The 12776-nt window shown below is 68.6% G+C and overlaps 1 protein-coding gene across 1 annotated transcript; it reads left to right on the forward strand.

The window, feature by feature from the left end:
* Window positions 1–650: 650 nt before the first annotated feature.
* Window positions 651–11174, forward strand: GIPR (gastric inhibitory polypeptide receptor). Its single transcript, XM_088527715.1, has 13 exons — window positions 651–674; window positions 2313–2403; window positions 2478–2585; window positions 3086–3207; window positions 4097–4200; window positions 4277–4442; window positions 7840–7999; window positions 8081–8141; window positions 8399–8468; window positions 8683–8771; window positions 9793–9931; window positions 10907–10948; window positions 11076–11174. Exons 1-13 carry the CDS (start codon window positions 651–653, stop codon window positions 11172–11174), a joined length of 1275 nt encoding a protein of 424 aa, XP_088383841.1.
* Window positions 11175–12776: the final 1602 nt, after the last annotated feature.

The following is a 12776-nucleotide window of genomic DNA, read 5'->3' on the forward strand; positions in this document are numbered from 1 at the left end:
AACGTTGCACCCAACGACGCGGTGCCGCGAACGAGGCACCCGATGCTGCGACTCCGCGTCCCCCTGCTCCCGGTGGCCCCCCCCCCCGCCCTGTCCCGTCCCGGGGGCGGTGCCGCTGGAGCCGGTGCCGGGGCCCGTGAAGCGGAGCCGGTACCACCGGGAGGAAGGTGGGAGGGACCGGGAGACGGATGGGAGGAACAGGGGGGAACCCCGACGGCAGCACCGGGAGGTCCCTGCCGGGCGGGGGGGCAATACAGACGGGAGGGGGTCCGTACCGAGATGGGGGGGTCCGTACCGGGATGCGGGGGTTTCTACCGTCGCGGGGGGGACGGTTACCAGGTCGGGGGCGCTGCCCCGGTACCCGGTCCGACGGGGCGGTCCGGTCTGCGCTGCTTTCTGCCGTTCCCCCCCGCACCGTCTCATTTGGGGAAGGGGGGGGCTCCCGGTATCTCCCCCCACCTCCGCTTCCCCCCGCGTCCCGACAGGGGCCCAGGCGTCCGGGCGCCTCCCCGAGGCGGCCCCGGTGCCCCGGCAACGAGCGCGTCAAAGAGGGAGGCGGCGCCGGGGCGTCCCGGGGCCCCGCGGGGCCGGCACCGGCTGCGGGGTCGGTACCGGGAGCGGGACCGGGGGCCGCGGTGCCGGGAACCACCATGGGCCGCCGCGGAGCCGCCGAGGTGAGAGCCGAGACCCCCCATCCCGGGACCCTCCCCCGGGATCCCCCCGAGACCCCTCTCCAAACTGGAACCCCCCCAATATTGAGACCCCCCCCACGAACCCCCAGATCCTCCCCGGGGGCCTTGGGACCCCCCATCCCTCGCCCCCCCCTCGGGGGGGGGCATCACCGGCAGCCCTGGGCCCCCACCCGGCACCCCCGAACCTCCCACATTGGGACCCCCATTCCCGGGATCCTCCCCCAGCTCCCTGCGGCACCCGGGAGTGGGAGCACAGCGGGATGCCGGGAGCGGGTGTCGCATCCTGGTGCACCCGGTGCTGGTGCTGGGTGCACAGCGGGTGCTGGATGCACCGCGGGTGCCGGATCCTGGTCCTGGGTGCTGGATTCCTGTTCTGGGTGCACCATGGGTGCTGGATCCTGGTCCTGGGTGCAAAACTGGGTGCTGGATTCCTGTTCTGGGTGCACCGTGGGTGCCGGATCCTGGTCCTGGGTGCTGGATTCCTGTTCCGGGTGCACCGTGGGTGCCGGATCCTGGTCCTGGGTGCTGGATTCCTGTTCTGGGTGCACCATGGGTGCTGGATCCTGGTCCTGGGTGCAAAACTGGGTGCTGGATTCCTGTTCTGGGTGCACCGTGGGTGCCGGATCCTGGTCCTGGGTGCTGGATTCCTGTTCCGGGTGCACCGTGGGTGCCGGATCCTGGTCCTGGGTGCTGGATTCCTGTTCTGGGTGCACCGTGGGTGCCAGATCCTGGTTCTGGGTGCACAGCCGGGTGCTGGATGCACCGCGGGTGCCGGATCCTGGTCCTGGATGCAAAGCCGGGTGCTGGATCCTGGTCCTGGGTGCACAGTGGGTGCTGGATGCACCGCGGGTGCCGGATCCTGGTTCTGGATGCAGAATCAGGTGCTGGATCCCTCTTCTGGGTGCACCATGGGTGCCGGATCCTGGTCCTGGATGCAAAGCCGGGTGCTGGGTGCACAGTGGGTGCCGGATCCTGGTCCTGGATGCAAAGTCGGGTGTTGGATCCATGTTCTGGGTGCACAGTGGGTACCGGATGCACCGTGGGCGCTGGATGCACCGCGGGTGCCAGATCCTGGTCCTGGATGCAAAGCCGGGTGCTAGGTCCCTATTCTGGGTGCCCAGCGGGTGCTGGGTGCAGAGCCAGGTGCTGGATCCCTGTTCCAGCTGCATAACAGGTGCTGGATGCACCGTGGGTGCCGGATCCTGGCCCTGGGTGCACAGCCGGGTGTTGGATCCCTGTTCCGGGTGCACAGTGGGTACCGGATGCACCGTGGGCGCTGGATGCACCGTGGGTGCTGGATCCTGGTCCTAGGTGCAAAGCTGGGTGTTGGATCCCTGTTCCGGGTGCACAGCAGGTGCTGGATGCACCGTGGGTGCCGGATGCACTGCGGGTGCCAGATCCTGGCCCTGGGTGCAAAGCTGGGTGTTGGATCCCTGTTCCGGGTGCACAGCGGGTGCTGGATGCACCGTGGGCGCTGGATGCACCACGAGTGCCGGATCCTGGCCCTGTGTGCACAGCCGGGCGCTGGTACCACAGTGCACGGCCCAGTGCCCGGGTGCCGGTGCCCAGCGCCGTCCCCGTCGGCGGCGGGCGCAGGGCGCACGTGCGGGTCCCTTGCAGGGCGAGCGCTCGGCCGAGGACACGCTGGCCGCGTGGCGCGAGTACCGGCGCGCCTGCGAGCTGCGCCTGCGGCACGACCCGCCGGCGCCCGGTGAGGCCACCGCGCGCGGGGGGGACACGGGGACACCCCTGGGGACACGTCCCGACCGGTGCCACCGCTGCCAGGCCCCGTGTGCAACCGCAGCTTCGACATGTATGTGTGCTGGGGCGACGCGGCACCCAACAGCACGGCCATGGTGCCGTGTCCCTGGTACCTGCCCTGGCACCACCGAGGTAACGGGCGCGGGGTGCACGGGTGCAGGGGGTGCACAGGGCATGGGTGCATCCTGCATGGGTGCTGGTTGTGGGGTGCACCGTGCATGCGGGAGGCGAGGTGCAAGGGTGCTGGTTATGCGGTGCTGGGTGCATGCGGGATGCCAGGTGCATGGGTGCTGGTTATGGGGTGCTTCAAGCATCTTGGGTGCACCCTGCATGGGTGCTGGTTGTGGGGTGCTTCGTGCATGCGGGATGCAAGGTGCATGGGTGCTGGTTATGGGGTGCTTTGTGCATCATGGGTGCACCCTGTGTGCGTGCTGGTTGTGGGGTGCACCGTGCATGCAGGATGCAAGGTGCATGGGTGCTGGTTATGGGGTGCTTTGTGCATCATGGGTGCACCCTGCACGGGTGCTGGTCATAGAGTCCTGGGTGTACCACATGCCCCATATGGGGTGCCCTGGGCTTCGCACCCATGGGTGCTGCAGCCCTGGTGGGTGCTGATGGCACCGGGGCCGCAGTGCAGGGTGGCGTGGTGACCCGGCTCTGCGGCGCGGACGCCCAGTGGGTGACAGATGACACCGGGCTGCCCTGGCGCGACCACTCGCAGTGCGAGGACCTGGAGCAGGAGCAGTCGCTGCAGGTGGGAGCCCTGGGGACAGGGACGGGACCCGTGTCGTGCATTGCCGTGGGGCTCCTTCCCAGTGCTGCATGGTGCCGTGCAATGTGACAACGCATTGCATTGTGCCACATCATGCCATGCAGCGCCACCCTGCATTGCATGGTGCCACATCGTGCCGCATTGCACAGTGTCACATCATTCCTCGCAGTGCCACCCTGCATTGCACAGTGTTGCATTGCACCATGCCATGCTGCGCAGTGCCACCCTGCATTGCCCAGTGTTGCATTGCACCGTGCCACGCTGCACAGTGGCACATCACACCATGCAGTGCCACCCTGCATTGCACGGCATTGCATTCCACCGTGCCACGCTGCGCGGTGGCACATTGCACGATGCAGTGCCACCCTGCATTGCACAGCATTGCACTGCACCATGCCATGCTGCGTGCTGTCACACTGCACCATGCAGTGCCACCCTGCATTGCCCAATGTTGCATTGCACCATGCCACAATGCACAGTGGCACATCGCGCTGTGCAGTGCCACCCTGCATTGCGTGACGTTACATTGCACCGTGCCATGCTGTGTGGTGTCACACCGCACCATGCAGTGCCACCCTGCATTGCATGATGTTGCATTGCACGATGTTGCATTGCACCGTGCCACACTGCGCAGTGCCACCCTGCATTGCACGGCATTGCATTCCACCGTGCCACGCTGCACAGTGGCACACCGCACCATGCAGTGCCACCCTGCATTGCACAGCGTTGCATTGCACTGTGCCACACTGTGCAGTGCCACCCTGCATTGCACGGCATTGCATTCCACCGTGCCATGCTGCACAGTGGCACACCGCGCCATGCACCGTGACCCGGTGCTGAGCCGGTGCCCGCGCGGCGCCCATCCCCGCAGCGTCAGGCCTGGCTGCTGGAGCAGTTCCGCCTGGTCTACACCGTCGGGTACTCCCTGTCGCTGGTGGCCCTGCTGGTGGCCCTGCTGCTGCTGCTGCTCTTCAGGTAGCCCCCATCGCGGGCGGGGGCGGTCGCCCCCCACCCGGACGCCTGGGCCCCCACGCGCGGGTGCTGCCCGCAGGCGCCTGCGCTGCACCCGCAACTACATCCACGCCAACCTGTTTGCGTCGTTCGTGCTGCGGGCGGGCGCCATCCTGGTGCGGGACGCGCTGCTGCGGCCCCACCTGCCCCGCGCGCCCCCCGCCGCGCCGCCCCCGCGGGACTTCTTCCGCCTCCTGGGGCGGCAGGTAGCGGGGACGGGGACGGGGACGGGGATGTGGGGGGCGGTGGGGGGCGGTGGGGGTGATGGGGGTAATGGGGGTGCAAATGGGGGGCGGTGGGGGGCGGTGGGGGGCGATGGGGGTGATGGGGGGTGATGGGGGTAATGGGGGTGCAAATGGGGGGCGATGGGGGGGTGCAATGGGGGTGATGGGGCAAAGGGGGGTGATGGGGGTAATGGGGGTGCAATGGGGGTGATGGGGGCGATGGGGGTGATGGGGGGTGATGGGGGTGCAATGAGGGGTGATGGGGCGATGGGGGGCGATGGGGGGTGCGATGGGGGGCGATGGGGGGCGATGGGGGGCGATGGGGGGTGATGGGGGTGCAATGGGGGTGATGGGGGCGATGGGGGGTGATGGGGGTGCAATGGGGCGATGGGGCGATGGGGGGCGATGGGGGGTGATGGGGGTAATGGGGGTGCAATGGGGGTGATGGGGGGCGATGGGGGGTGCAATGGGGGGTGATGGGGCAAAGGGGGGGTGGTAGGGGTGCAATGGGGTGCAATGGGGGGCGATGGGGGGTGCAATGGGGGGTGATGGGGCAAAGGGGGGTGATGGGGGTAATGGGGGTGCAATGGGGGGTGATGGGGGTGCAATAGGGGGTGATTGGGGTAGAAAGGAGGGCGATTGGGGCGGTGATGGATGGGGTGATGTGAGGGGGCGATGAGGGTGCAATGGGGGCAATGGGGGTGCAATAGGGGTTGATGGGACAAAGAGGGGTGATGAGGGGTGCAATGGGGGTGATGGAGGGGGTAATGGGGGTTGATGGCAGGTGCAATGGGGGGTGATGGGGGTGAGGGGTGCAATGGGGTGCAATGGGGGGTGATGGAGGGTGCAGTAGGGAGTGATGGAGGGTACAATGGGGCGGCGATGTGCGGTGATGGGGCTAATGGGGGTTATGGGAGGTGCAATGGGGATTATGGGGGGTGCACTGGGGGGTGATGGAAGGTGGGTGCGGTGGGTGCTTGGTGGGACAGGTGATGGGTGCCCTGGGCAATGGGTGCACTGGTTGTGCATGCACTGGGTGCCCCGGGCGCTGGGTGCTCTAGGTGCTGGGTGCACTGGTTGTGCATGCACTGGGTGCATTGGGCATTGGGTGCAATGAGCATTGGGTGCACTGGTTGTGCATGCACCGGGTTCACCAGGCATTGGGTGCAATGGGTGCTGGGTGCAATGGGTGCTGGATGCACTGGTTGTGCGTGCACTGGGTGCATTGGGTGCCCTGGGCGCTGGGTGCACTGGTTGTGCATGCACTGGGTGCAATGGGCATTGGGTGCAATGGGCATTGGGTGCACTGGTTGTGCATGCACCGGGTTCACCAGGCATTGGGTGCAATGGGTGCTGGGTGCAATGGACATTGGGTGCACTGGTTGTGCGTGCACTGGGCGCTGGGTGCACTGGTTGTGCATGCACTGGGTGCATTGGGTGCTGGGTGCCCTGGGTGCAATGGGCATTGGGTGCCCTGGTTGTGCATGCATTGGGTGCACTGGGTGCTGGGTGTAATGGGCATTGGGTGCCCTGGTTGTGCGTGCACTGGGTGCATTGGGTGCCCTGGGTGCTGGGTGAAATGGGCATTGGGTGCCCTGGCTGTGCATGCACTGGGTGCATTGGGTGCCCTGGGTGCTGAGTGCACTGGTTGTGCATGCGCTGGGTGTAATGGGTGCTGGGTGCCCTGGGTGCTGGGTGCGATGGGCATTGGGTGCCCTGGCTGTGCATGCACTGGGTGCACTGGGTGGTGGGTGCAATGGGCATTGGGTGTACTGGGCAGTGGGTGCTGGGTGCCCTGGGTGATGGGTGCACTGGCTGTGCATGCACTGGGTTCACCAGGCGTTGGGTGCAATGGGTGCTGGATGCACTGGTTGTGCATGCACTGGGTGCATTGGGTGCTGGGTGTTGGGTGCAATGGGCATTGGGTGCCCTGGTTGTGCATGTACTGGGTGCATTGGGTGCTGGGTGCCCTGGGTGCTAGGTGCACTGGTTGCTGGGTGCCCTGGTTATGCATGCACTGGGTTCACCGGGCATTGGGTGCAATGGGTGCTGGGTGCCCTGGGTGCTGAGTGCACTGGTTGCTGGGTGCCCTGGTTGTGCATGCACTGGGTGCATTGGGTGCCCTGGGTGCTGGGTGCAATGGGCATTGGGTGCCCTGGGTGCACTGGTTGTGCATGCACTGGGTGCAATGGGTGTTGGGTGCAATGGGCATTGGGTGCCCTGGTTGTGCATGCACTGGGTGCCCTGGGTGAGGGGTGCCCTGGGTGTTGGGTGCAATGGGCATTGGGTGCCCTGGCTGTGCATGCACTGGGTGCATTGGGTGCCCTGGGTGCTGGGTGCAATGGGCATTGGGTGCACTGGGTGCACTGGTTGTGCATGCACTGGGTGTAATGGGTGCTGGGTGCCCTGGGTGTTGGGTGCAATGGGCATTGGGTGCGCTGGCTGTGCATGCACTGGGTGCATTGGGTGCCCTGGGTGCTGGGTGCAATGGACATTGGGTGCACTGGGCAGTGGGTGCTGGGTGCCCTGGGCGATGGGTGCACTGGTTGTGCATGCACCAGGTTCCCTGGGCACTGGGCGCAACGGGTGCTGGGTGCCCTGGGTGCCCTGGGTGCCCTGGTTGTGCATGCATTGGGTGCATTGGGTGCCCTGGGTGTTGGGTGCAATGGGCATTGGGTGCCCTGGCTGTGCATGCACTGGGTGCCCTGGGTGACGGGTGCCCTGGGTGTTGGGTGCACTGGTTGCTAGATGCACTGGTTGTGCATGCACTGGGTGCCCTGGGTGCAATGGGCATTGGGTGCCCTGGTTGTGCATGCACTGGGTGCATTGGGTGCAATGGGTGCTGGTTGCAATGGGCATTGGGTGCCCTGGTTGTGCATGCACTGGGTGCATTGGGTGCCCTGGGTGCTGGGTGCAATGGGCATTGAGTGCCCTGGTTGTGCATGCACTGGGTGCCCTGGGTGCTGGGTGCAATGGGCATTGGGTGCTGGGTGCACTGGTTGTGCATGCACTGGGTGTAATGGGTGCTGGGTGCCCTGAGTGTTGGGTGCAATGGGCATTGGGTGCCCTGGTTGTGCATGCACTGGGTGCATTGGGTGCAATGGGTGCTGGGTGCAATGGGCATTGGGTGCCCTGGTTGTGCATGCACTGGGTGCATTGGGTGCTGGATGCAATGGGCATTGGGTGCTGGGTGCCCTGGTTGTGCATGCACTGGGTGCCCTGGGTGCAATGGGCATTGGGTGCCCTGGTTGTGGGTGCCCTGGGTGCAATGGGCATTGGGTGCCCTGGTTGTGCATGCACTGGGCGCTGGGTGCAGCGGTCACACACGCAGCGGGTTCCCCGTGCCCGGGGCCGCCCCGCGGTGACGCGGGGGGCGCAGGGCGCAGCGGAGTGCCGCGCGGCGCAGGCGCTGGCGCAGTACTGCGTGGGCGCCAACTACGCGTGGCTGCTGGTGGAGGGGCTGCACCTGCACGCGCTGCTGGCGCGCATGGCCCTGCCGCGGCGGCACCCGCTGCCCGCGTACCTGCTGCTGGGCTGGGGTGAGCAGGGGACACGGGGACAGCGCGGGGACGACGCGGGGACAACGCGGGGACGGCGCCCGAGCGCTCCTGTCCCCACAGGGGCTCCCCTGCTCTTCGTGGCGCCCTGGGTGGTCGTGCGCTACCTGTACGAGAACGAGCGGTGGGTGGTGGCACCTGGTGGTGGCACCTGGTGGTGGCCCCGTTTGTGCCCTTGTGTTGCCTTGTGTCCCCTCTGCATCCCCGTCCTTGTGGCCCCATGTCCCTTCTGCACCCCCGTGCTTGTGGCCCCATGTCCCCTCTGTACCCCTGCCCTTATGTCCCCTCTGCATCCCTGTGCTTGCTGCCCCCCCCCCCCGGCACCCTGTGACCCCCCCCCCGCACCCAGTGTCCTCCCCGATGTCCCCAATGTCCCCGCAGGTGCTGGGAGCGCACGGACCGGGCGCCCTTCTGGTGGATCATCCGCTGCCCCATCCTGCTGGCCGTGGCGGTGCGTGGGGACACGGGGACAACCGTGGGGACGCACGGTGACATATGGGACAACGTGGGGACGGGGAGGGTGTGGGGTTTGCACAGCGGTGCATGGGGACGTGGCGGGGGGCACGTGAAGTCACCACGAGAACCCGTGGGGACGCCGTGGTGGCGCATGGGGACACCGTGGGGACACCGTGGGGACACGGGCGTGACGGCGCCGCTGTCCCCAGGTGAACTTCGTGCTCTTCGTGCGCATCCTGCGCATCCTGGTGGCCAAACTGCGGGCGCAGCAGCTGCGCTGCTCCGACTACCGCCTCCGGTGGGGACACGGGGACAGCGCGGGGACAGCGCGGGGACAGCGCGGGGACACGCGGGGACAGCGCGGGGGACACTTGGAGACGCGATGGGGGACACTGTGGGGATATGGGGGAGGACACCATGGGGGGACCTCACAGGGGGACCCCGTGGGGGACACGATGGGACACTGTGGGGATTCCAAGGGGGGGACACGATGTGAGGGGGGACACTGCAGAGACGGGGGACAGGGTTGGGACATGATGTGGGACATCACAAGGATGTGCTGGGGGGGACACAAGGGGGACACAGGGGCAGGGGACAAGGCTGGGACACAAGACCGGGTGGCAGGGACGTGCTGCATAGGGTCCTTGTCCCGTCCCTGTGCCATCCTTGTCCCCGCTGTGTCCCTGTCCCCATGGCTGTCCTGTTCCCATCCTGCTCGCTGCCCCTGTCCTGCTCCTTGCCCCCCCGTGTCCCCCTGTGTCCCCCCTTGTCCCTCGTGTCCCCCCGATGTCCCCGTGTCCCCCCGTGTCTCCCCTTGTCCCCCATGTCCCCCCGTGCCCCCCGATGTCCCTGGATGTCCCCCCGTGTCCCTCCTGTCCCCGTGTTCCCCCGTGTCCCCCGATGTCTCCCCGTGTCCCCATGTCCCCGTGTCCCCCCGTGTCCCTGTGTCCCCCATGTCCCCCCGGTGTTCCCCCATGTCCCCCTGTCCCCCCGTGTCCCCCATGCCCCTTGGTGTTCCCCCGTGTCCCCCAATGTCCCCCCCGTGTCCCTATGTCCCCGTGTCCCCCCGTGTCCCCTGGTGTCCCCGTCTCCCCCGTGTCCCACCGTGTCCCTCGTGTCCCCCCCTGTCCCCCGATGTCCCCCCGTGTCCCCGTGTCCCCCCGGGTCCCTGTGTCCCCCGTGTCCCTCGGTGTTCCCCCATGTCCCCGTGTCCCCCATGTCCCCGTCCCCCGCCGTGTCCCCCGTGCCCTCCGTGTCCCCCCTTATCCCCGTGTCCCCGTGTCCCCCGTGTCCCCCCGTCCCCCCCGTTGTCCCCGCAGGCTGGCGCGCTCCACGCTGACGCTGGTGCCCCTGCTGGGCATCCACGAGGTGGCCTTCGCGCTGGTGGCCGAGGAGCCGGCGCAGGGGACCCTGCGCAAGGGCCGCCTGCTGCTGCAGCTGCTGCTGTCCTCCTGCCAGGTGCGGGGGACACTGGGGACACGGGGGGACACGGAGACACGGGGGGACACGGGGGGACACTGGGGATACAGGGGGACACGGGGGGAGGGGGGACACGGGGACACGGGGGGACACGAGGGGGACACGGGAATACAGGAGGGGACACGGGGACACAGGGGAGGACACGGGGGGACACTGGGGATACAGGGGGACACGGGGACACACGGGGACACACGGGGACACGGGGACACACGAAGGGGACACGGGGACACGGGGACACACGGGGACACGGGGGGGACACTGGGGATACAGGGGGACACGGGGACACACGGGGACACGGGGACACATGGGGACAAGGGGGGACACAGGGGGACACGGGGACACGGGAACACAGGGGGGGACACGGGGACACAAGGGAGCTACGAGGGGGGAAACATGGGAACATGAGGGGACACAGGGACACAGGGGGACGTGGGGGACATGGGGGACACAGGGACACGGGGGGACACGGGGGGACACGAGGGGGACACAGGGGGGATACGGGGCGGGGAAGACAGGAACATGCGGGGACCTGGGGGGACATGGGGGACATGGGGGGACACAGACGGGGACACGGAGACACAGGGAGGACATGGGGGGGGGGAACATGGCAGGGACACGGGGGGACACACAGTGGGACACGGGGACACATGGGGACACACGGAGGTGACACAGGGGGACACGGACACGTGGGGACACAGCGGGACACAGAGGGGCATGGGGGGACACGGAGAGACACACGGGGGACATGGGAGGGGACACGGGGGGACACATGAGGGGCATGGGGGGACACATGGGGGGGTATGGGTGGACACAAGGGGACACGGGGACACATGGGGAACATGGGGGGACACGGGGACACATGGGGACACGGGGATACACAGGGGACACACGGGGACATGTGCACCCGTGTGGACACCCCCCCGCCCGCCCCGTGTCCCCTTGTCCCCCCCCCAGGGTCTCATCGTGAGCGTCCTCTACTGCTTCGTGAACAAGGAGGTGGGCGCCGCAGCCACGCGCGTCGGGCCACCCCGTGACGCGGTGCCCGCGCGTGTCACCGCGTGTCACCGCGTGTCACCGCGTGCCGGGGACACGCGGGGACGTGGGACGTGCCCCCTCCCCGCAGGTGCAGGCCGAGGTCCGGCGCAGATGGCGCCACTGCCGCCCCCCCCGCCGGCCCCCCCCGCCCCCGCCGCCCCCCCCCGACGACGACACCCCCTGCTGAGGGGGGGGGGGCGAGGGGGGGGGCCCTGACACCTCCGGGGGGGGGTCCTGGGGGGGGGGTCCCAGCACCTGGGGGGGGTTTGGGGGTCCCCAGGACTTGGGGGGGGGGTGGGGGGGGTCGTGGCACCTCGGGGTGCTGGGGGGGTCCAGGGGGTCCCCAGCACGTTTGGGTGTGCGGGGCGGGGGGGGGGGTGGTCCCTGCGGTTGTGCCTGGTGTCCCTGTGGCTGTTCCCCATGGCTGATGGTTGTGCCCTGAGGCTGTACCCCACAGCTGTATCCAGTGTCCCTGCGGTTGTACCCGATGTGCCTGCGGTTGTACCCAGTGTCCCCGCGGTTGTAGCCGGTGTCCCCGCGGTTGTATCCGGTGTCCCCGCGGTTGTATCCTGTGTCCTGTGGTTGTACCATGCGGTTGTACCCCAAGAAACCTGTCATGTGCCTGAGCGGCTCCCCCGAGTTCACCTGGATGCCAGGGCTGGGAGGGGCGGGGGTGACACTGGGTGACACTGGGTGACACTGGGAGCCCTGGAGGGGTCACTGGTGACACTGGGAGTCATTGATGGGTCACTGGTGTCACCGGGAGGGCAACTGAAGCCCCTTGGGGGCACTTGGGGTCCCTGTGGTGTCACTGAGGTGACCTGGGTGGGGGTCACTGGTGACACTGGGGTGTCCCGGGGAGCCCCTGAGGGGGTCACTGGTGACACTGGGGTGTCCCTGAGGGGTCAGTGGTGTCACTGGGGGGACACTGGGTGGCACTGTGGAGGATCGAGGGGTGGCAATGGGGGGGGTGTCACTCGGTGACACTGGGGTCCCTGTCACCGGCGGGGTCCCGAGAGCCTCCTCGGCGCATGCGCGGCGCCTCCGCGCGGACTACAGCTCCCGTGAAGCCCCGCGCCGCGCCGCGCGCGGACTCCAACTCCCAGCGCGCCCCGCGGCGCATGCGCAGGGCGGGCCGCGGCGGCGGCGGCCACTGCGCGTGCGCGCGGCACCCGGAAGCGGCGCGGGGAAGGCGGAGCGGCGGCGCCTGGCACCTGCCCGGTGAGCGGGGGGAGGGGCGGCGGCGGGCGGGGACCGGAGGAGCCCGGGAGAGAGGGCGGGGGGGGGAGTGAGGAACGGCGGGAGCCGCGGGCGGCGCCGGTAACGGCGGGGAGGGGCCTCCTGTCACACGAGGGGGCCGGGCCAGTGTCACACGGCGTGGGGGGTAACCGGGCCGGTGTCACGCGGGGGCCGCACCGGGCCGGTGTTACGCGGAGTCGGTCCGTACCGGTGGCCCCGCCCCCAGCCCCGCCCCCTCCATGGCCCCGCCCCCTTGGCCGGGAGCAGCGCTGGCCCCCCCCCCCCCCCGCAGCAGTCTCGCTGCCGTCCATATATGGGCATGCCCCGAATGCCGCTTCCTCATTGGCTGCCGCCGCCATGCAGGCGGCTGTCAACAAACGGCCGGCGCCGCCGGCAGTTAAAAGGGCCGCGGCCCGCCGGGGTGGGGGCCCCTCCCCGCACGGGGCCATGGCCGCTTTAAGGGGGGGCGGTGCTGTCCCGTGAGGAGGGGGCGGGGCCTCGCCGGCCAGGTGCGCGCGGGGCGGGGCGTTTGGGGACAGGTGCGCGCGGG

Source organism: Tinamus guttatus, unplaced genomic scaffold (assembly GCF_059628265.1).
Source record: "Tinamus guttatus ecotype Peru unplaced genomic scaffold, ASM5962826v1 Tinamus_guttatus_pri_ptg000289l, whole genome shotgun sequence".
Classification (NCBI taxonomy): Eukaryota; Metazoa; Chordata; class Aves; order Tinamiformes; family Tinamidae; genus Tinamus; species Tinamus guttatus.